Source organism: Oryctolagus cuniculus, chromosome 15 (assembly GCF_964237555.1).
Source record: "Oryctolagus cuniculus chromosome 15, mOryCun1.1, whole genome shotgun sequence".
In the NCBI taxonomy this organism is placed as follows: Eukaryota; Metazoa; Chordata; class Mammalia; order Lagomorpha; family Leporidae; genus Oryctolagus; species Oryctolagus cuniculus.
The window spans coordinates 2,577,241-2,596,733 of record NC_091446.1 but is presented as its reverse complement, the minus strand read 5'-3'; the positions used below and the strand labels follow the sequence as shown (position 1 = coordinate 2,596,733).

Here is a 19,493-nt window from a genome sequence, read left to right as displayed (position 1 = left end):
CCGTTGGTTCACCCTCCAATGGCCGCCGCGGCCGGCGCGCTGCGGCCAGCGCACCGCGCTGATCCGATGGCAGGAGCCAGGAGCCAGGTGCTTTTCCTGGTCTCCCATGGGGTGCAGGGCCCAAGCACCTGGGCCATCCTCCACTGCACTCCCAGGCCAGAGCAGAGAGCTGGCCTGGAAGAGGGGCAACCGGGACAGAATCCGGCGCCCCAACCGGGACTAGAACCCGGTGTGCCGGCGCCGCTAGGCGGAGGATTAGCCTAGTGAGCCGCGGCGCCGGCCAGTATGCAGCTTTTAACACACGTGCAGGACAACTGCCCAGCCCGGGGAACGTGTCTGGGTTTCTGCCTTTGGGCCAGAGCCCGGTTCTCTGAGCAGAATCTTCGAGGACACTTGGGGAAGTGCAGTCCTGGCTGCTGACAGGGTGGACAAAGCACACAGCCGATGATGACTCGCTCTTCAGACCCCTAGTGACCCTGGACCACCCCACCCTGGCAGTGGTGGGGGTGCAGCTGGGGCAGTTGGCTCTGGCTCAGTGAGGAGAGGAGACTCCCTGTGCTGGGAGAGGAGGGGTGGCGGGCAGGGTCTTGATGCTGTGGATAGAATTTGGGGGCAAGGACAGGGCACCCCAGGGACAGACAGCCCGTGGAGGCCCTTGGTGGGGATGGCAAGCGTGGCGGGGGAGGGTGGCCCTTGCAGAGTCTGAGGCTTTAATGCTGGCATACCCCCTGACCCCGTGCTCACCTCCAGACCCTACCTTTGAAACAGTCATGGCACAGATGTGATCCTGCGGGTCCCTGCCCCGTGGAGTCCTCACTGTGCTCACAGGAAGCTTGGTTTTTATCCTGGAGCCCGCCGACCTGGCCTCCCCTTGGCCGAGGAAAGAGGCGAGAGTCTGGGGAAGCGAGGTCTCCTGGGGGCGGTGAGGATAGAGGCTGTGACAGCAGAGGTGGCCCTGGGGACAGGGGCATGGTGTGGGCCGGAGCCTATGGTGGTGGGGCAGGGGCAGGGGCAGGATGTTCCCAGAAGAGACACAAAGCGGCCTGCAGGGAGGCGCGAGGAGGGGGCGTGGCCCTGTGGGGGACAGGGGGACGGGTGTGGGCGTAGGGCTCAGAGCAAAGGCCTGCGGGGCCCAAGCACGAGCCCCGGCCTCGGGGGCCCTCTCCTCCCCAGCCGGCAGCGTTGCCTGGGGCGGAAAAGCGGTGCCACCTGTGCCTAAACGAGTGGGCTCTGTGCCGCTGCAGCCTTGTCCCGACCACCTGAGCCTTGAGGGCTGGGGGCCAAGGCGTGAGAAGGCACAGGGGTCCGGGCCGTGAGGAGGGCCTTCCCAGGGCAGGTGAGAGTGAACTGTGATGACCAGAGGTCAGGTGTGTCTAGGAGCTGAAGGCAAGGCTGGCCGAGCGCCGGGATGCGAGGGTGGAGAGGTGGCTAGAGGAGTCCTAGGGTCGCCACAGGTTGGGGTGGGGTGGGGGTGGCTGGCTTTACTGCTGTTGTGAAGAAGGCAAAGCCGACACGTAAGAGCATTTTTGCAGGGGTGGGGGTAGCTTTGGACAAGTTCCTTTGAGTACTGCCACGGTCAGGAGGCAGAGACGGCGTAAGCAGAGCTCAGAGGGCGTGGGCCAGCATGGCCTCTGGTGTCTCTGTTTATCACTGGCTGCTGTGGTCACAGGTGGCATGGGGCAGCGCCAGTATATAGGGCAGTGAGGAGGCCTGGGCCACCTCTGGACCGGAGGGGAGAGAGGAGGTCCTGCCGCTCCCAGTGCTGTCCTGTTTTTAACTCTCGTCGAACCCAGGCGACTGTAAGATGCCAGCTGGGCTAGTGCTGTGCCTGGCTTCTCACTGTGTGTTTCTTTCCAGTTCTTGCTCTCTTGACCAAAATGAACGCTGATGAAAACACTAACACAGAGGCCGTGTCCACGGACTGACGTGTGTGCTTGTGCACGGTTTGGATGTATCAGGAGGCTTCCGAAGCCCGCAGGAGGTGGACGATAGGAAACGACGCTGCTTGGGTTTCAGAATTTTCCACGCTTTACGTCTGTGAGCTGCTGGAAACCCCGGCGTGTGCTTTCCACGCTGCAGCTTTGATGCCAGCCTGGCGTAGCCCCTCCCAGCTGCCTGCCGACACCGTGCCGTCGTCGACTCGCGGAATTGAATCTTGCTCCATCTCCCGCTCATTTCCTACTTGCTTTGTCTTTAAGTGCACTTTATTGAAAATGAGTCTGTCTTGTGTTTTCATTGTCTGGTAATTGCGTTAGGAAAGTGAGGCGAGCCGCCTCTTAGCACTGTTTAAAATGAGCCCTTCCCGCTGTAGCTCCCTCCACCTGTGCACTGGCTGCAGACGGATGAGGACAGGCGTGCAGTGGGGAAGGAAATGAAGGAGAGGGCGGCGTTGGTTGGCTGCTCCAGGTAATTGTGGTAATTTTTTGTCTTCAAAGTGACTCTGTTGCGAAGATGACACATGATGTGATTTAAATTCCATCCAGGAGTGGAGCGAGGCGTAGTGCCTTAAGTACCCGGTGCCTCTCGGCACTCTTCCACGTGCCTTCGTCCCTGACTCCAGCTCTTGTTTCTCTCCAGGAACTTGGCGGCATGGACAAGACTTGTGACCTGAAGTACAAGACGCTGGCCAGCCCTCTGGGGGCAATAGAGCTGTCCGGGTGCGAGCGAGGTCTGCACAGCATAAGGCTCCCAGGCAAGAAGACCCCAGAAGCTGAGTAAGTGTGGCCCTGGGCCGTGTCCCGGCCGTCGTGGGGGAAGCAGCGGGGGTGAGCGTGGTGAGCTGATGACCCCGGACCCGAGCAGCCGCCTGCTGCAGGCCTCTCGCCGTCCCTTGGCTCTGTACTGGTGCCTGTTGGCCAGGACGCTTCACCTCGGTTCACCGCGGGACGTAACCGTCGGTGGTGGTCAGCTCCGAGGTACTTGGTGAGTGTGTGTGTTCACAGAGCAGCCGACCAATTGTGGGGTTGAGTGTTTGAGCCCCTGGAAATGGGGGGTGCGTGGCTTATCTTGTGTTTCTGATCAGGACCAGTCTTCCCTGTGTACGGGGGTCTATGTTGGGGGGGGCTTTGCGTGAGTTTTACGCTCTGGCATCAGGTGCTCAGCTCACCCCCTAGAGAAGCATGCAGAGGGGGGCACCCGCGTCCCGTGGGCGTGGCGTGACGAGCTGTGCGGTCTCTGGCAGGACACAGGTCGCCCCCTGCGTGATCCCCACTCTGGAAGTGTGAACAACGCAGAGCGCCCCACTGTTGGCTCCGAGTCGTGAGCTGTGACCTCCCTGTTTGTTGATTGTGTTTGCCCCAGAGTGCAGTTCCTGTTACTGCCGCCAGAAGGAAAAAAGCGCCCACTCCCGTGCTTGGCGTCGGTCTTAACTGGCTCATGAACACAGTATCAAGAACGGCAGATCAAATACATAAGAAACAAAAATTGATCTAATCAACCCCCCCCCACCGTCAGAGACGGCCGCGTGGCACCCGTGCGCAGTGATAGACACAGCATGCGCGGGGCTGCGTGCTACAACCGATACCACCCTTCCTAGGGCCAAAAGTAAGCCTTTGAGCCTTGAGTGTGTCGTCTGCATTGCCGGGGGCACCTCTGGCTGCAGTGTTGGGAAGATCGCTGGCACCGAGTCCTTTGTCGGGAGAAATGCCGTTTAATCTTCGAGCGTGTTTACTTGCACGAGAAGTCGCAGGAACTGTGTTGGCTCCGTGTGTGTGTGTGTGTGTGTGTGTGTGTTGGGGTGGGAAGCAAGGAGGGCTCCTTGAAGAGAATTTGGGGAAGAAAGTGAAACAGGCTTGTAGGTAACACTTGGTTGTAGGTCAGTGTCCTTTCTGGATTGTGTGACCGGGATGAAGATGAAGGGTTGGAGCTGAGAGGAGGTTCATCAGTGGAACTGGCATCAGGTTCACCTGTGAAAAAACCTCCAAATATGGAACTAAAGGTGAGGCGGCTGCTTCTCCAGGAGGCGCTCACAGGTGGACGGTGAGGCCAGGCGGCGGCTGGGCCTCGGAGCCTGGGCTCCTGGCAGCTTCCCTCTGCGTTTTTGCGCAGTGGCCCTGGCCGTGGGCCGCCAGCCGCTGCCAGTGCAGCGGGGGAGGGGGAGGCCTCCTCTCCTGGGCGTCAGCGCCTGATCTTCTCCTTGCCTAACGTTACCTGGCCACACCTGGCTGCAGGTGCTGTAGGGAGCACGGACTTGGGGGGGGGGGCAGTGGGTGTGCTCGTGTATGTGTATTTGTGGTTAACTTGGGGGAGGGGAGCACCTAAAAACTGAGAACTAAAAATTGAGCGCTCAGTATTAGGTTTACAACATTTCACTTTTTTAAAACTGAGCTAAGAGTTCTATCATAAAATGTTTTAAGTGCATAAGTCGATGAATTTTGACACGAGCATTCAACCATACTACCACCACCCAAACCAAAACCTGGAACACTCGAAGGTTCCCTTGTGCCCTCCTTGGTCGGCCCTCTTTGGGCTTCTGTTTCCACTTCTGTCGACTGAATGCCCAAGTGTGGGTTGCTGGGCTGGACGGCAGGTGTATGCTTCATTTTAGGAGAAGATTCCGGAACTTTCCCCACAGCTGTGCCGCTCTGAACTTCCACCTGCCGCGTGGGGAGGGTTTCGGTTGCTCCACCCCTTCCCAGTGTCTGTCAGCTGGCAAGGCCAGCGGTTCTGGCGTCTGGCCGGTCTTTGCCAGCACTGAGCTGGTCACCTGTGGTGAGACCTGACTGACAGCGTGGGCGTCTTCTCCAGTGGGTTCCGGACACAGGTGCTGTGTCGGCTGCATGCATGCTGGGTATTTTCTCCGTTGGTGGCATTGAGTTTTTCTAGTAGTGACTTTTGATGAGAATTTTGTCATTTTTTGGGAAGTGTGGATTTTCTCCCTGTGTCACAACTTCTTCCTGTCCTAAGAAATACTTGTCCACTGTAACTTCACAGGTGTGTCCTCTGTTTGAAAGCTTTGAATTTGTTGTTCAGGGATGAGGCCGATTTTGGATGCCGTCTTTGAAGTACAGAGTTCATTTCTCCCATACAGTTAGTTGTTTCAGCGTTGTTTGTTGAAAAGTACTTTCCTTATAGAATCACTTTGACTTTGTCAGAATTCAGGTGACAGTACGTGCGGGTCCCGTTTCTAGATCCCGGGGTGATCTTTGTCTGTTTTGTGCCAGTCTCATGCTGATTTGGTTTTGTAACTTTGTGATAAGTCTAGATATGGTGTAACTTGTTCTCTAACTTCTCAATTTTTAAAAAGATTTTGCTTCCTAGGTCTTAGTTTGATAGTACTTTTAAGGTGTCCATTTCTACAAAAATTCTTGTTGGGGTTTTGATGGGGAGTTCACTGATCAATTTTGAAAGGGTTGGCGTCTTAACATGGACTTTTTTTTTCTATTCATGACTGTGACTTATCTCCACATTGATTTCATTTTTTAAATTCTCTTTAATAGTATTTTGCAGTTTCCAGCAGAGAGACCTTGCAAAATTGATTTGTAAATAGTACTTTGTTCTCAATGCCATTCTAAATCAGCTTCAAACCTTTAACACTTTTAGATTATTGCTGCTGGTTACATAAACAATTCATTTGGTGGTTTGTTTTTTTTTTTTGGGTATGTTGATTTTTGTTCTCAATCTTGGCTGAATTTGTGTATTTGTAAGAGATTGTTTTGTGATTCCTTAGGATTTTCTGCATAAAAAGTGCATAGTGTCTTTGAGTAAAGATGTTATTTCTGTGCACTGATTGCCATGTGTGTGTGTGTGCGTGTGTGTCTGTGTCTCCTTCATTACTGTTTTGTTTTTCTCAGAGTGAGAATGCCTGGTCATCTGTTGAACTTTGTAAAATGCGTTTTCTGCATGTATTGACATACTCATCATTTTTCTCCTGTTCTTTAAGTGGGGTAGAATAAATAAATTTAGAATTCTAAGCCAGTCTTGAAATGCTGGGCTGCATTGCTTAATTCATGACGTGTGTGTGTGTGTGTGTGTGTGTGCGTGTGCGTTTACTCTCGCTGCTTTAAATCTGCTGTGACTGTTCAGGGTTTGTGTTGGGCTGGTGAGCAGTGTCCGTCTGCGTCCTTTCCTGTCTTTGCCGAATTTGGGGTAGCATTTGGGAGTGCTCCCTCTCCCACTTTCTGAACAAATAACGTAGAGGACTGGTGATGCTTCTCTGGAGTTCTTAAACGACGTCACCTTTGCTGTCTCTGGGCCCGGCACTGGTGAGCGGCCTCTGCCTGGAAGTCCCTTTGCTTCCTCTCCCAGCCGTGAGTTTTCCTCCCCTACCCAGATTTTAAAGATTTGTTAATTTAATGGAAAGCGAAGAAGAGGTCTCCTCTTTACCGGTTGGCTCCCCAGATGGCTGCAACAGCCAGGGCTTGACTCTGTGGGAACCAGGAGCTCCATCTGGGTCTCCCACGTGTGTGGCAGGGGCCCAAGCACTTGGCCCATTTTTGCTGCTTTTCCAGGTGCATTAGCAGGGGGCTGGGTTGGAAGGGGAGCAGGCAGGGCCTGAACTGGAGCCCGTATGGGATGCTGGCGGCGGCTTTACCCGCTGCGCCACCGCGTCAACCCCACGCCCCAGATTGCTGCAGGTGGAGCCCTTTGTGCTGTGTGTGTGCCCCACCGATGACTGGCAGGGCGCAGGGACTGTGGGCAGAGTGTCTGAGTCTAGTTTCTGCCGTCGTAACAGCATCCCTGGAGCTGGTGTCTTAAGCTGAAGTTCATCCCACTCACAGTTCGAGATGTGCTGGCTCTGGGGAGGCCCCCATGGCTGACCACATACTGGGCATGTGTGTGTGAGGGCACATGTCAAGACGGAAAGCCCCCGCCCCCGGGGCCCCAGGAGAGCCCTCTCCCCTCCCAGGGCAGTGGACCCTCATCTCCTAAAGGTCCCGCTGACTCCCGAATCGCCGCACTGGGGACCGGCTTTCTCCCACGCGAGCCTTTGGAGCAGAACACAGTGGTCCGAGCCCCAGGCTCCTGTGGTCCCCTTCTCTTGAGTGCTTGGGGGTCTCGGGACCCTCTCTGCTTTCTCTGAAGCAGTGCTGTCGTCCTCAGTGAAATTCTGTCAGCCGCATCCTCCTGCTAGGAGCTTGCTGGCAGAGGATCCCGATTCCCTCTTTCCTACAGGTTCCACCATGTACTTCCTTCCCTAGAATATTTGCGTGAAGAGCGATGGGTTGGCAAGCGGCAGGACAGTCTGTTCTGTAACTTGTGCCAGTTTCGCGTTTCCCACCAATGACTGTCATGTTCAAGGGCGTGATATATGCCTCCCCCCGGGCCATCCTTGGGCACAGATCTCTGACCCTCATTGCTACTTTCTCTGACGGGAAGGGCTGTGGTCCATGTGTTTATTTTTCTACTGCTATTTTGGGGCTAGTTTAGTTTTCCATCGTTGATTGCAGTATTTGATTACTTGAGAAAATGGAGGGTACAGGCCTGGGTCGTAATTATGATACAGAAATAGTAGCAGTAGGACTTTGGGATGCTGGAAGGAGTGCCTGTGGCTCATCTTGCACTCAAAGGGTTTGCCCACATTCTGTTTTTCATGTAAACCTTTAGCATTTTGAAGTAACTTATTAATGATGCATATTTATGGGCTGCAGTGTGACCTTTCGGCACACGGCCGCAGTGTGTGCCAGTCAGGTCGGGGAGATCAGCATCTCCCCTTCCTTGACATCACTTTATGACCGCAGGCTTGGAGCTGCTTTGGTTATCAAGTGCATCGTGGGTTGCACTGTAGTCTCCCCGGCAGGCTGTGCGGCAGCAGGAGTTGGTTCCTTCACTCTGCCTCCGGTTTGGTCCCCAATATCCAGACCCCCTCAAACCCCCCCGCCCTCCCAGCCTCCAGTAACTGCCGTTCTGTGTTAGGGTTGAGGTTCTTGGTTTTCTTGTTTCTCTTCCACCTATGAGGAAGAATGATCAGTGTTTGTCTTTCTGAGTCTGGTTCACTTCACTTACGACGTCCTCCAGTTGGTCCATTTTGCTGTAAATGGCAGGTTTCATTCTTACAGCCGAGAAGCGTTCCGTGCATCTGCGTGGCACCTTCTTGTTCGTTCTGCCTGTTAGCAGCTGTGAACTGTGCTTCAGGAGCAAGGTGGGGGCCGTTCGCACCTCCTTGATGGAGTGAGTTCCTGTCTTCTGGGTGTACACCCGGTAGTGGGATGGTGGATCGTATGGCTGTGCTATTTCTGGTTTTTAAGAGCCTCCACACTGTTTTCCAGAGTGGCTGTACTAATTCACATTCCCCAGCGTGTGCACAGTGTTCCCCGTCTTCCACCTGCAACCCTGTGTAGGAAAACACACGAGTATCCTTCATCTGAAGTGCTTGACATCAAATACTTTAGACAAACATTCCAAAATAAAAAAATCCAGATAGAATGTGATGTCTTGGTGATAGCACCCAAGTCTAAACACAGAATTCACGTGTTTCGTATATTCTGGTGCACACAGCCTGAAAGTTACTTTATACGGCATTCTTGGTGCACTTGCGCTTTGTCTGCCACCATCCCGCAAGGTCCCAGTGGTTTTTCCACTTGTGCCGTACCAGTGCTCCAAGTTTTGGTTTTTGGAGCATTCTGGATTTGGGCGTTAGGGATGCTCAGCCTGTCCAACCGACCTAACCGGCTGTAAACTTTGTTGTGAGAAATCTAGAAGTGCATGCAGGCTGTTCCCTTCCCGGCGTCCACTGGCAGCCCCGCGCACGGACCCGTCTGCACAGCCTGCAGATCAGTCTCTCGGAGGCCTGCCCGGCATCCCTGCCGACGATGGTGGGATGCGGTGTCCTGGAGCTCTGAGGGGGAGGGGCTCATCGGTTGACACCAGATGCCCTGTCTTCACCCTCCAACGTGCCCCAGCAGTTGCTCCTTTGAACGTGTGAGGATCCCTCTGAGGTCTTGCTGGAGGGCGCTGGGTGTGAGGTCAGTCTGGGCAGATGTGACCGAGGGCTCGGGCGTGCGTTGGCTTGTTTCCTGTTCGTCTTGAAGTATTTCAGGTTACAAAGTTGATGCGTGGAGTCCTCGCCTCACGTGAGTCTGCTGTGACCCCTCCCACCGATGACCCCGTGTGCAGGGCAGTCTGCTGGCCATGAAGAAGCCGTCCTGGGCCCAGCTTTTGCCCTTTCCAAGACGGGGATGCGTCGCTGGAGGGAGTTGTGGCACTTGCGGTCTGCTGCATCGGCGGGGGAGGCTGGTCTCCAGGACGGCTGCAGGACCCCGCGCTGTTGCCTTCTTACCGGCTCCACGCTGAGCACCTCCCTGCTCTTTCACTGGCCTGGAATGGTTTGTGTTGTATGTGCTGAAAATGTAATTCTGTGACTCGGGAGACCCCCTAAATGCTCGGAGTCGGATCGGCGTGTGTCCACGAGGGAACCGTCCCACGCACTCGTCGGCTTTGGAGTGATCGTCCGTGTGTGGAAGTGACGACCCGAGAGCTGGGAATCCCTTGCCACCGCTGGCTCCTGCATTCAGACCCGGGGGCCGCCAGCATTGGGGTCTTGCCTGGTTTGACGGGGAGGCGCGTGTTGCCGGGAGTGGGTAGGGAGTTGGTCTCGTGACTCAGGTTAGCCACAGCGTGGGTGGTGCCTGCACCTCACCGTGCGGAGCACTTAGACAGCAGTGACCTTGAGAACCCCGGCAGTGGCGTCTTTCCGGGCAGGCCTGGACGGCAAGCTGGGAATCGGGGTGTTGTCCTCCATGCTGCCCCCTCCCGAGCGGGTCCTGGGTTCCCAGGCAGGACCTGCAGAAGGGCAGGTGCAGCCTGGGCTCTCCTGAGGCCAAGGCGAGCAGTGCAGCCTAACTTGCTGCCCTGTGGAGCAGGTGCTCCTCGTGCCCGGCCTTCTGCGTCACTCGCGTCGTGGGCGCCATGCCCCTGTGACCCTGCAGAGGCACACAGAGACCCCGTCTGGGGGAGCTGCCTATCCCAGGCTTCGGAGAGTTCCTCTACACCGTGACCAGTGCCACGAGCCACGGGAAGGCACTGTGGATTCTAGTCTAGAAGATGCCACGTGGCCTCGCCAGCCTTGTCCCCCTTCCTCGCCCTGCTTGGAGCTCACCGGGGTCAGCTGGAGCAAGTGTCCACTGGCACAGTATTTCACAGGCATCCCTGGGATGTAGACTCCTCCGGTTCTGGACCCTTTCGGACCCACGGAAGAAGACAAGCACCACACGAGTTCTGTCTGTCAGGTTTTTTTGACGGGGTCGCAGGGAGACGTTGCACTTGCGTGCCGGTCTGAGGCAGAAGCAGCTGGTTCATTTAATTCCGAGTCTGCCAGGCTCCTTTAGAAGTACGAAAGGATGGCTGAGTGACAGCTACAAATGTGTGGCTTCAAATGTGAGCCAACTGTCAGCGCCAAGGTGGGTTTTTCTCCGTTTTTTTGAAAGTTTCCTACACTGGGAGTGTAAGAGCCCTTTGGAGCAGCACAGGTAAATTGGTTAAGTTCAAGCCGAGAATCGTGGATGTGTCTGCCTCTGAGGCATGTTAAAATGAAAATCCCAAGTCCTCCGCTCTGCACCCAGCGTTCCCTTCAGAGGCATTGAACTTGGCCTCTGCTCGCGCCTGCCTTTGGAGGAGGCAGCTGTGGAGGGAGACCGGGCTCCTGTCTGCTTGGGAAGCCTCTCTTCTGTGGAGTGGACGTGGAACGTGGCCCAGCCCTCATTAAGAATTAGCTGAGTGACAGCAGCCTGGTGGGGGGTGGCGGGTGGGCTCCCAGAAGTGCCAGTCACCGAATGTGGGCGCTGTCAGGGGCCGTGGAACATTGCATTCGCTCACTTTAAGGGAAGTCTTTCCCCATGAGAATCCCTGGACGTCTCCAGACCTCTCCCTGTGGTGGTTCTCACCCTAAGGACGGGTCCAGCTCCTGCTGAGGCTTGTGGGCATCCACAGTGTGTACACTGTCCAGGGTTTGTCCTCTTACGGTGGCCATTTCTGCCTAATGAGCCAAGGTGGCACCTTTTTTTTTATGACTTTATTTATTTGAGGGGAATTTCAGGGAGACAGGGAAAGTCAGATCTTCATGTGCTGGCTGCAGTAGCCAGGGCTGGGTCAGGAAGAATCCAGGAGCCAGGAGCTTCCTCCAGGTCTCCCACGTGGGTACAGGGGCCCAAGCACTCAGGCCATCTTCACTGCTTTCCCAGGCCATGAGCAGGGAGCTGGATCAGAAATGGAGCAGTGTTTTTACCCACTACACTGCAACACCAACCCTACTTTGTCTTGATGGCCCGGGTGGCCCCATGGGCTGTACTCGGGCCCTTGTGTGGATGGGCTGGCGTCCTGGAGGAGTTTCCTCCTGCGGCCCCGCCCCACCCAGAGTTGCTGAACCTTCGTCTCCTGGCCTGCACTGTGCAGCCCTCGCCCCGCTCGCCTGTGTGCTGCGAGTTAGCTGTGGCCTGGAACTGCTTCCTGGGCTCCTTGGAATTGTGTGGGACGAGAGGTTAAGTGAAAGCCTGCGGGGAAGCACAGCATGAGCGTGGTGACAGTATCGTCAGGTCTCCAAGCTGTCATGCTCTCTGGGAGGCCGGTGGCTGGACGGCAGGCAGACGGGGAGGGGCACTGGAGAGGGAGCAGACACCCGTAGCACGGCAGCTGTCCCACCTGGTCCAGGCCGTGTGCCGGGCAGGAGCCGTCTGGGGATCACAGCCCTCATCCTCCGCTGTGCAGTGAAGCTATTGGGGCCAAGGTCACCTCAGCAGTAGGGCCGTGGGGGTGGGTGAGGCCGGGCGGCTGCAGGCCTGGGGGAAGGTTCCGGGGAAGGGTGGACATTCCCGCTGCTTGTTTGAGACAAAATACAGGAGCTGGGCTCTTCCTGCACTGGGCAGATGGCCCTGGTTGCGTTTGGTCATTGGGAGCTCTGCATGATGCCCTGTGCAGGGATACCCGTGTATGAAAGTTCTCCATACACTGTTGAATTTGGAAACTCAAGCTCCTAAGTTTTCTGTCGTAGGGATTAAAAGGCCTACAGCAGGGGCTGGCGCTGTGGTGCAGTGGGTTAAAGCCCCAGCCTGCAACACCGGCATCCCACATGGGCGCTGGTTCAAGTCCCGGCTGCTCCACTTCTGAGCCAGCTGTCTGCTGTGGCCTGGGAAGCAGTGGAAGATGGTCAAGTCCTTGGGCCCCTGCATCCATGTGGATGCCCAGAGGAAGCTCTTGGCTCCTGGCTTTGGAATGATGATGCTTCAGCCATTGCGGCCAGCTGGGGAGTGAACCAGTAGATAGAAGACCTCTCTCTGTATATCTGTCTTCCAAATAAAATAATTCTTTTCAAAAAAGTCTACAGCAGTGGCTGGTGCTGTGGTGCAGAGGGTTAAGTCTGCTGCCTGCAGTGTTGGCATCCCATATGGGCTCTGGTCTGAGTCGTAACTGCACCACCTACAATCCTGCTTCCTGCCATTGTGCCTGGGAAGACAATAGAAGATGGCCCAAGTGCTTGGGCCCCCGTACCTGTGTGGAAGACCTGGAAGAAGCTTCTGGCCCATCCCTGGCTGTTGTGGCCATTTATAGAGTGAATAAGCCAATGGACAATCTCTCTCACTCTGCGTTTCACATAAATAAGTCTTAAAAAAAAAAGGCTGTGGCAGATTATCCTCGCCTGCCTTCCAAGGTACGTCTTTGTCATAGGTGCTGGCATTTCACCCTCGTCAGATGGTGGTGGTCTGCCCACTTTTAAGAGCCCAGCATTGAGTGTGGAAGGGGTTGTTGGTGGACGCCGACCCCTCCCTCTGCCTTCCTGCACACACAGAGCTTCTGAGGCCCTCAACATGCGCTTCTCGTGGTCTGCAGTGGAGTGTGGTTTCCAGGATACTTTTTATTGTTCATAGAAGATACTTGGAAAGCTCAGGGAAAATGCATATTGTGAAACCCTGCATGGTTTCCACTTTTTTTTTTTTGCACTTACATAACCTCAAGTTCCATTTTCTCCAAGATTTTTAAGTTGACTTGGGGAATAAGTTTAGTTTTTTGTCTTGAAAGTGTGAATGGTTATTAAGCCCCCTAGATGTACTTGGCTTGTTAAGTTTATTTCCTCTAAAGCCAGGCCAGCTCTGCTTGGTATGAACGTATGGGATAGTGCTTGCATGCCAGTCACTTCAGGATTTAAATTGAATTAAAGGTTAAATGAGTTTGAGAATTGAACTGAAGCACTGTGGCAAGTTCATGCAGACTTATTTCCAGTTACTGTCGGGTGACAGCAGTGGGTCTGTGTGTGACAGAGAACACTGAATAAGTTTAGGATTGGTTAGATTCCTGTTTATCCTCTCCGTGCCTCTCTCGTGAGTGCCCTGCCTGCGTCCTGGGCTGTGTGGCAGGGTTGGGCACTGGGGGTGACCCAGGAAGGGGAGGTTCCCCCTGCAGGAGGCCGGTGTGGGGACAGAGAAGCAGGTCGTTACGTGGGTATGGAGATGATGGCGTCCCTGAGCCTGGGGCGCTGACTGGCTCCAAGGGGGACTGACCGGGCTGGGCAGCTGCCTGGAGCAGAACCAGCAGCTTTGGCGTGGGAGGGTGGCAGGAGGGAGGGCGCTCTGAGGCTCCCAGCCCTGGTGTGGGTAGCAGGTGGGATGTGGTGCTGTCTCCCAGGGCCAGGGCAGAAGCGAGGGCTCGGGAAGAACAATGAGAAGGAGGCACCAAAGACTGCAAAGGGGAGCAGGGAGGGTGGGTGCTGGGCTGGCCTTGCTGGGAGCAGCTGCTTTCCCAGGGTCTGACTTAGGTGTGCAACAGCCAGTTCAGGTTTGCTCCGAGCCCTGAAAGTCGGGACCCTTGGCACCTGGTCACCTGACACCAGCGTCCAGTACTTGATGTGTTGCAGCTTTGGCTGTGGATCCCAGCTGGACGGTGTCGGTCGCCCTAGGTGTGCAGTGGCGGTGGCTCTGTCCAGATGGGGGCGGAGTCTCGCTCACAGCAGATGTCCACGTTCTCTGTTGGCTCTTGGAGCTTTGTGCTGCAGCTAGAGTGGACCAGGAGGAGAGACGGTCTTCCCCAGAAGGGCAGGGTGTTGCATTTGAGAACACTGTTCCTCCCACAGATCTACCTCTTCATAAACATGTATTCCTTATGTGTCCTTCCTACAACCGTCCGGGCAGTATAGCCAGTGTGTCTGTCCATCGTGTCGCCCCCAGAGCACACTCAGGTGCGCACTTGGAGGTATTTGTTAACCAAAGGCGCTCACGTGCGGTGCTGCCCAGTGCACCTGCAGATTCCGGTGGTTCTGTGGAAGAACATCGCTCCGCCTGGGCTGGCACTCGCCGTAACTCCCAGGTCCGTTGGCAGATGGGAACTCGCATTGGGCGCTGGGGGCGATCGTTTCGATGCTGATTGTTCCTGATGGAATCTGTTACTGCTTTGAGAGCTGCTTTTCCTGTGCCCGCCTCCTCAGAGACGCCCTCCCTCCCTCCTCCCTCCCTCTGTTGGCCGCCGGCACAGGTGAGGCGTTCGGAGAACGCGGCTTCCCTGCAGGCCCCTTCACGTGGCCCCTGGGAGCGTTCCCAGCTTCTGAGCCAGCACACGGGAGACCATGGCTGGTGGGGCAAGCGTCCTGCCGTCTGTGGGCTGGACCCTGTGCTGGTCAGGCGGGGCTGGAGAGGGACCACTGGGAAACGGCTCTGGGGGTGGCTCTTGTCTTCCTAGGGCGGTGCAGGGGTGCCCAGGCCACTGCGTGTTAGTGCAGGGGTGCCGGACTGGGAGCTGCCCTGTGTGGAACGCGCACGTTCTGCGCTCGGGGTGTTCAGACAAGCTGAAGACAGAATGTGAACAATCCTGGAAGGATGCAGTTGCGGGAAGGCGCACGTTGAGGCCTACCCCGTGACAGCTGGAGGGTAAGAGTGCAGAGATGTGCTGATGATTCCCTTTGTTCATCTCTCGGATGGAATCGGTGTCCTCGTCCGTAGCACGCGCGTGAGGGTGTGAGTGTGCGGCTGAGGTGTTCCAGAGACTTCTGTGCGTCTTTGTTCCTTCCATTCAAAACGTACGCTTCTCCATCTCGGGAAACACTCGCCTGGACGGTTACAGCCACCCTGAAGTCACCTTCACTAAACAGTGGGTTTTTGCTTGGTAGAAATCATCTGGAAAACATTGAGCTCTCTGATCTCGGTTTCATCCAGTTCTGTTGGGGAGAATTATTGTATCACTGAGCGCCACTTCTGTTAACAAGAACAGGGCCGCTCTTTCCCTTTGAAGTGTTTTGTGCGTTTAAATTTTCTGCAGGTGAACAAAACTATCAAATAACCCTTTGAGGTTGTGACACGTTTCTCGTGAGGGGCGGTCCTGAAAGCTGCGTGGTGTGGGCTGGTTCCGCAGGCCGCGCGTGTGCTGAGGGCTGGGCCGGGGCGAGAGGCCTCCGTTCTGTGTCTGCTCTCAGGAGGGGTCTGGGGTGGGGACTCGGCACGAGCACAGTAAGTGTGGACTCTGCAGGTGCAGAGGTGGAACCTCGTGGTGCATGGCCTCCTGCAGAGAAGCGGCTGCCCCCTGGGACTGTTGGGGCCTCCGGCCTGTGGCTGGGCTGTCGGGCGGTCAGGGCTTTCAGGCAGGTAGGCTCCAGTGCCACCAAAGGTGGAGCTGGGCTGGGCCCCTGGCCTGTACCTTCTGCTGGCAGATGCCGCCCTCCTCTGCGTGGCTCTGGGGTCACTCTGTGTGCTGCATTTCATTGGTTCATGTGACGTTAAGTGACTTTTCAAGGAACTGGAAAGATAGTGTTACCAAATGGGGACCCCAGGTTTCTGGGCACCTGACAAGGATTCTGACGGACAGGTGTCGGTGCGTTCTAGCTGTGTCTCTGCTGGGTACTCCAGGAGTTTCCTACAGCCCTGCACAGAGCTGTAAGGATCTTGGCAGCACCCAGGGCAGCCATTATCCTTCAGACAAAGAGACCAAAGCCCGGGGCATCACGCACAGAGCCTGGGGCTCTGGTGATGTCTGGCAGGGACCAGAAGGTTGCTAGCGTGGGGGGTCTCCTGCTGCCTAAGGTTGGGTTCTCTGGGCCGGCATGAGCCCCATGCAGATCCCTTCTCGACCCGCGGCTGTGTGGCAGCCATGACCTCCAGACCTGGTCAGAACAGACACTCTTCTGTGAATCCACTTGCTCTCGTGAGGGAGATCCCAGCTCCCCTAAGAGCTTTGCAACAGTGGCGTTCATTGAGGTCTCCCAGCTCTGCAGGAGAGCGGCCTGGCCGTTAGGAGTAACATCCAGGAGGACCAGAAGAGAGAGCCACGGAGGATGAGCCCAGGAAGCAGCTTGGGTTTGGGGGGCAGCCGCATTCAGGCAGTCTGTGCAGGAGGCTGGGGTCGCTGGCCGTCTGGGTGTGGTGGGAATGCTGGGGACCCCCATTGGGAAGGGGCAGGGAGAGCAGAGGCAGAGTGACATGCAAGTCCAGGTCCTGACGGAGCTTGCGATTGGCGGCCGTGGGGTGCAGTGGAGGAGCAGCGGGAGGGCGGGTGTGGCCGTGGCGCTCCATGCCTGGTCCCCCGCGACGCAGTCACCGCTATAATTAACGTAGGAGCATGGCCAGTTGAAGATTCGCTTAAGCTCTGCAAAGACGGCAAAGGCAGGAAGTCTGTGTTTATCGTCTCAGAGTTGGCATCATGCAACACCTGCTTCCCCTCCTGATGCTGCCCCCTCCCAGCAGACGCCCTGGGTTGGGGGGACAGGGTTTGTCCATCATCGGATTCATGTGTCCGTTGCGTGATTGTTGTCTCCGGTTCTGGGTTATGGGTTACCTGCTGGAACCCTCTCTTTCAAGATTTATTTATTTGAAAGGCAAAGTTAGAGAAGCAGAGAGAGGTCTTACATCTGCTGGTTCACTCTCCAAATGGCTGCAACGGCTGGAGCTGCGCTGACCCGGAGCCATGAGCCAGGAGCTCCTTCCGGGTCTCCCGCATGGGGCAGGGGCCCAAGGACTTGGGCCATCTTCTGCTTTCCCAGGTCTGTATCAGAAGAGGAGTCCCCAGGACACAAGCTGGCACCTCTATGGGGTGCTAGCACACCTGACAGTGGCTTTGCCTGCTACGCCACAGCGCTGGCCCCCTGGAAGCCATTCTTAAATGGATAATGAATCACGTGGTGTCCTCTGTGGGTCCAGGGCCCTCCCGACCATTATCACCCATGGATCTGTGTGCCAGAGACCAATCCCATCAGCAGCACCTTCTGGAGAAGTTGGCAAACAGCTGGTGGCTGCGTTTCTCACCGTAACGTCTGAGAGCCAAGAGTGCACTCAGTGTCTGTGAAGTTCCCGGATTTAAAACATAAGCGGGGCCGGCGCCGCGGCTCACTAGGCTAATCCTCCGCCTAGCGGCGCCGGCACACCGGGTTCTAGTCCCGGTCGGGGCGCCGGATTCTGTCCCAGTTGCCCCTCTTCCAGGCCAGCCCTCTGCTGTGGCCAGGGAGTGCAGTGGAGGATGGCCCAGGTGCTTGGGCCCTGCACCCCATGGGAGACCAGGAAAAGCACCTGGCTCCTGGCTCCTGCCATCGGATCAGCGCGGTGCGCCGGCCGCAGCGCGCTGGCCGCGGCGGCCATTGGAGGGTGAACCAACGGCAAAAGGAAGACCTTTCTCTCTGTCTCTCTCTCTCACTGTCCACTCTGCCTGTCAAAAAAAAACAAACAAACAAACAAACAAAAAAAAACATAAGCGGTGAAGTTGAGGCGGGTCCCCATCTGCGGCTGTTCCTGCAGACTGAAGGGGTAACTTTCTTCCCTGGTGTGGATTGTGGTGTAAACCTGCAGTCCTCGCTGCCGTGCCGGGAGGAGGGCAGCTGGGCCTGCTGTTTGATTTTGGGGGCGGTGCCCTGCTCAGGCTGGCGTAACCAGGGAGGTGTGGCTGGGGGACAGGGAGGGACTTCCGGGGCCATGACTGTTTCCTGGGGTTAACATGCCTGATGTAGAAACCTGTGTGTGTCCCCATGTGCAGCCCGTGAGGTTCAGCACGCTGCTGGCTGCTGGCATTGAGGACCCATCGCCCCCACCCATCTCCAGGCCTCTCCTCACCTCCCAGACTCTACCTGTGGAGCCCCCTTCCGAGTCCCCCTTGGCAGCACCCCCCGACCCCGTCCACTAGTCTGCTTGTCTCTGCTGACTCAGCCTTTGCCGATCCTACCATGTCGAGAGGTGCTGGGCTCCGGGCCCCTCTGCAGGTGGTACCTGGGGCTGTCATGGTGGGGGCAGCAGGTTGGGCCCAGGGCACTTCCTGAGGGGCATGGAGAAGTCACAGGTAGGGGCAGGCTGTGCGGCCCCCTCCCCTGCTCCCAGTCAGATGCCAGAGCTGGTGTGGCCAGGTGTAGGGATGGCAGACGGGAGAGAATGATGAAGTGTGGAGTTCTTACAGGTGTGCTGTGCTATCATTTTTGGCTTAACAAGCATTGATGGGACGCTGGGTGAATCCACCTGGTTTTCCTGGTGTATTTGGGCTTTGCCAGAGGGAAAGTGGAGGCTAATAGGTGAGGGGGGGGGGCACTCAGTAGGAAGACAGTGGGCAGAGGGCCTGGGGTCTGCGGGGGACTGGGGACTCTGAGCAGGGCGGCCCCTCCAGAGCCTTCACCCCGATCTCGCTGCTCCAGGTAGATCTGGGTTACCTGGTTTTTGTGTTGGTGGTGGTGGTTTTTGCTTAGTTCCAAGATGGTTGCACACTGAGGTGTTCCCACCTGGACCCACTTTAACTTCACCTTTCTCTCTGTTTACTTTAAAGACACCCTGGGAAGCAGTGATCACAACCCGACTATCGGGCCAGTACCAGGAAGTCTCCAGCAGGTACACGTGGTGTGTGTCAGAACACCGCAAGGGGCAGAACCTCCCCACCCGAGTCCCACAGGCGTCCCTGGCTCCCTGCAGCATGCAGAGGCAGGTGGGCCCTGCCTGTGGACAGGAGCCAGCATCAGGACAAGAGGACATCATTTACCCCTTGATGTGTCACCCGAGTTCTTTGCAGTAGGGGAGAGAGGCTGGGACCACCGACGGAAAATGAGGATAGCAGGCCCCAGGGGCTGGAGCCTGCTGCCCACTCTCCCTGCCAGGTGGCCCGGAGTGGGGGTGCTGTGGGACCCCTCCCTCGATGACCCATGACCCATGACGCGTGGCCAGCGAGCAGCTGACATTCGCGCAACACAGAGGCTGGTGTTGCTGCCACTGTGTTGAGGGTGGTCCCAGGCGGCTGGGCAGTCCAGGAAGATGGCACACTGCATCCCCAGGCCTTGCGGTCCCTGTGTCCCAGAGGTCAGAGGCTGTGCCCGGCCCGAGGAGCAGGCAGCTGTGGCGTGGCTGTTCTCTCTGAGGTCCTTCAGTGAACGCAGGCTGGCTGGGTGAAGGCTCTGCGCCTCCTTAGGGCACAGTGAGGTCAGGCAAGGGTGAAGCGCAGTGGCTGCCGTCAGCGCCAGGGGAGCTCTGGTGCTGGGTTCCCAGCCACGTGTGTCTGGGAGCTGGTGGCCCAGCGTGTGGAGGCTCTGTGGGATGCGCCCAGGCCTTCTGGGCCCCTGCATCAGGCCAGCCCTTCTGTTTCCCTGGAGGACTCTGTGCGTGTCGCCTGCTCAGTACGGGGAC

General features: G+C 56.7%; 1 protein-coding gene across 3 annotated transcripts in view; it reads left to right on the top strand.

Moving 5' to 3' along the window:
• The window catches only part of MGMT (O-6-methylguanine-DNA methyltransferase), a 282,001-nt gene that overhangs the window by 63,273 nt on the left and 199,235 nt on the right, over positions 1–19,493 (top strand). Inside the window, exons 1-2 of one of the 3 annotated variants that reach the window (XM_070058278.1) lie at positions 1,779–1,799; positions 2,578–2,714. In XM_070058278.1, the coding sequence (XP_069914379.1) occupies positions 2,590–2,714 (125 nt within the window). In that variant the 5' untranslated portion in view covers positions 1,779–1,799; positions 2,578–2,589. Of the gene's footprint in view, positions 1–1,778; positions 1,800–2,577; positions 2,715–2,748; positions 2,923–19,493 lie in introns of those variants that run through there. The other 2 variants (XM_008249830.4, XM_051836651.2) reach the window with 2 other exon arrangements.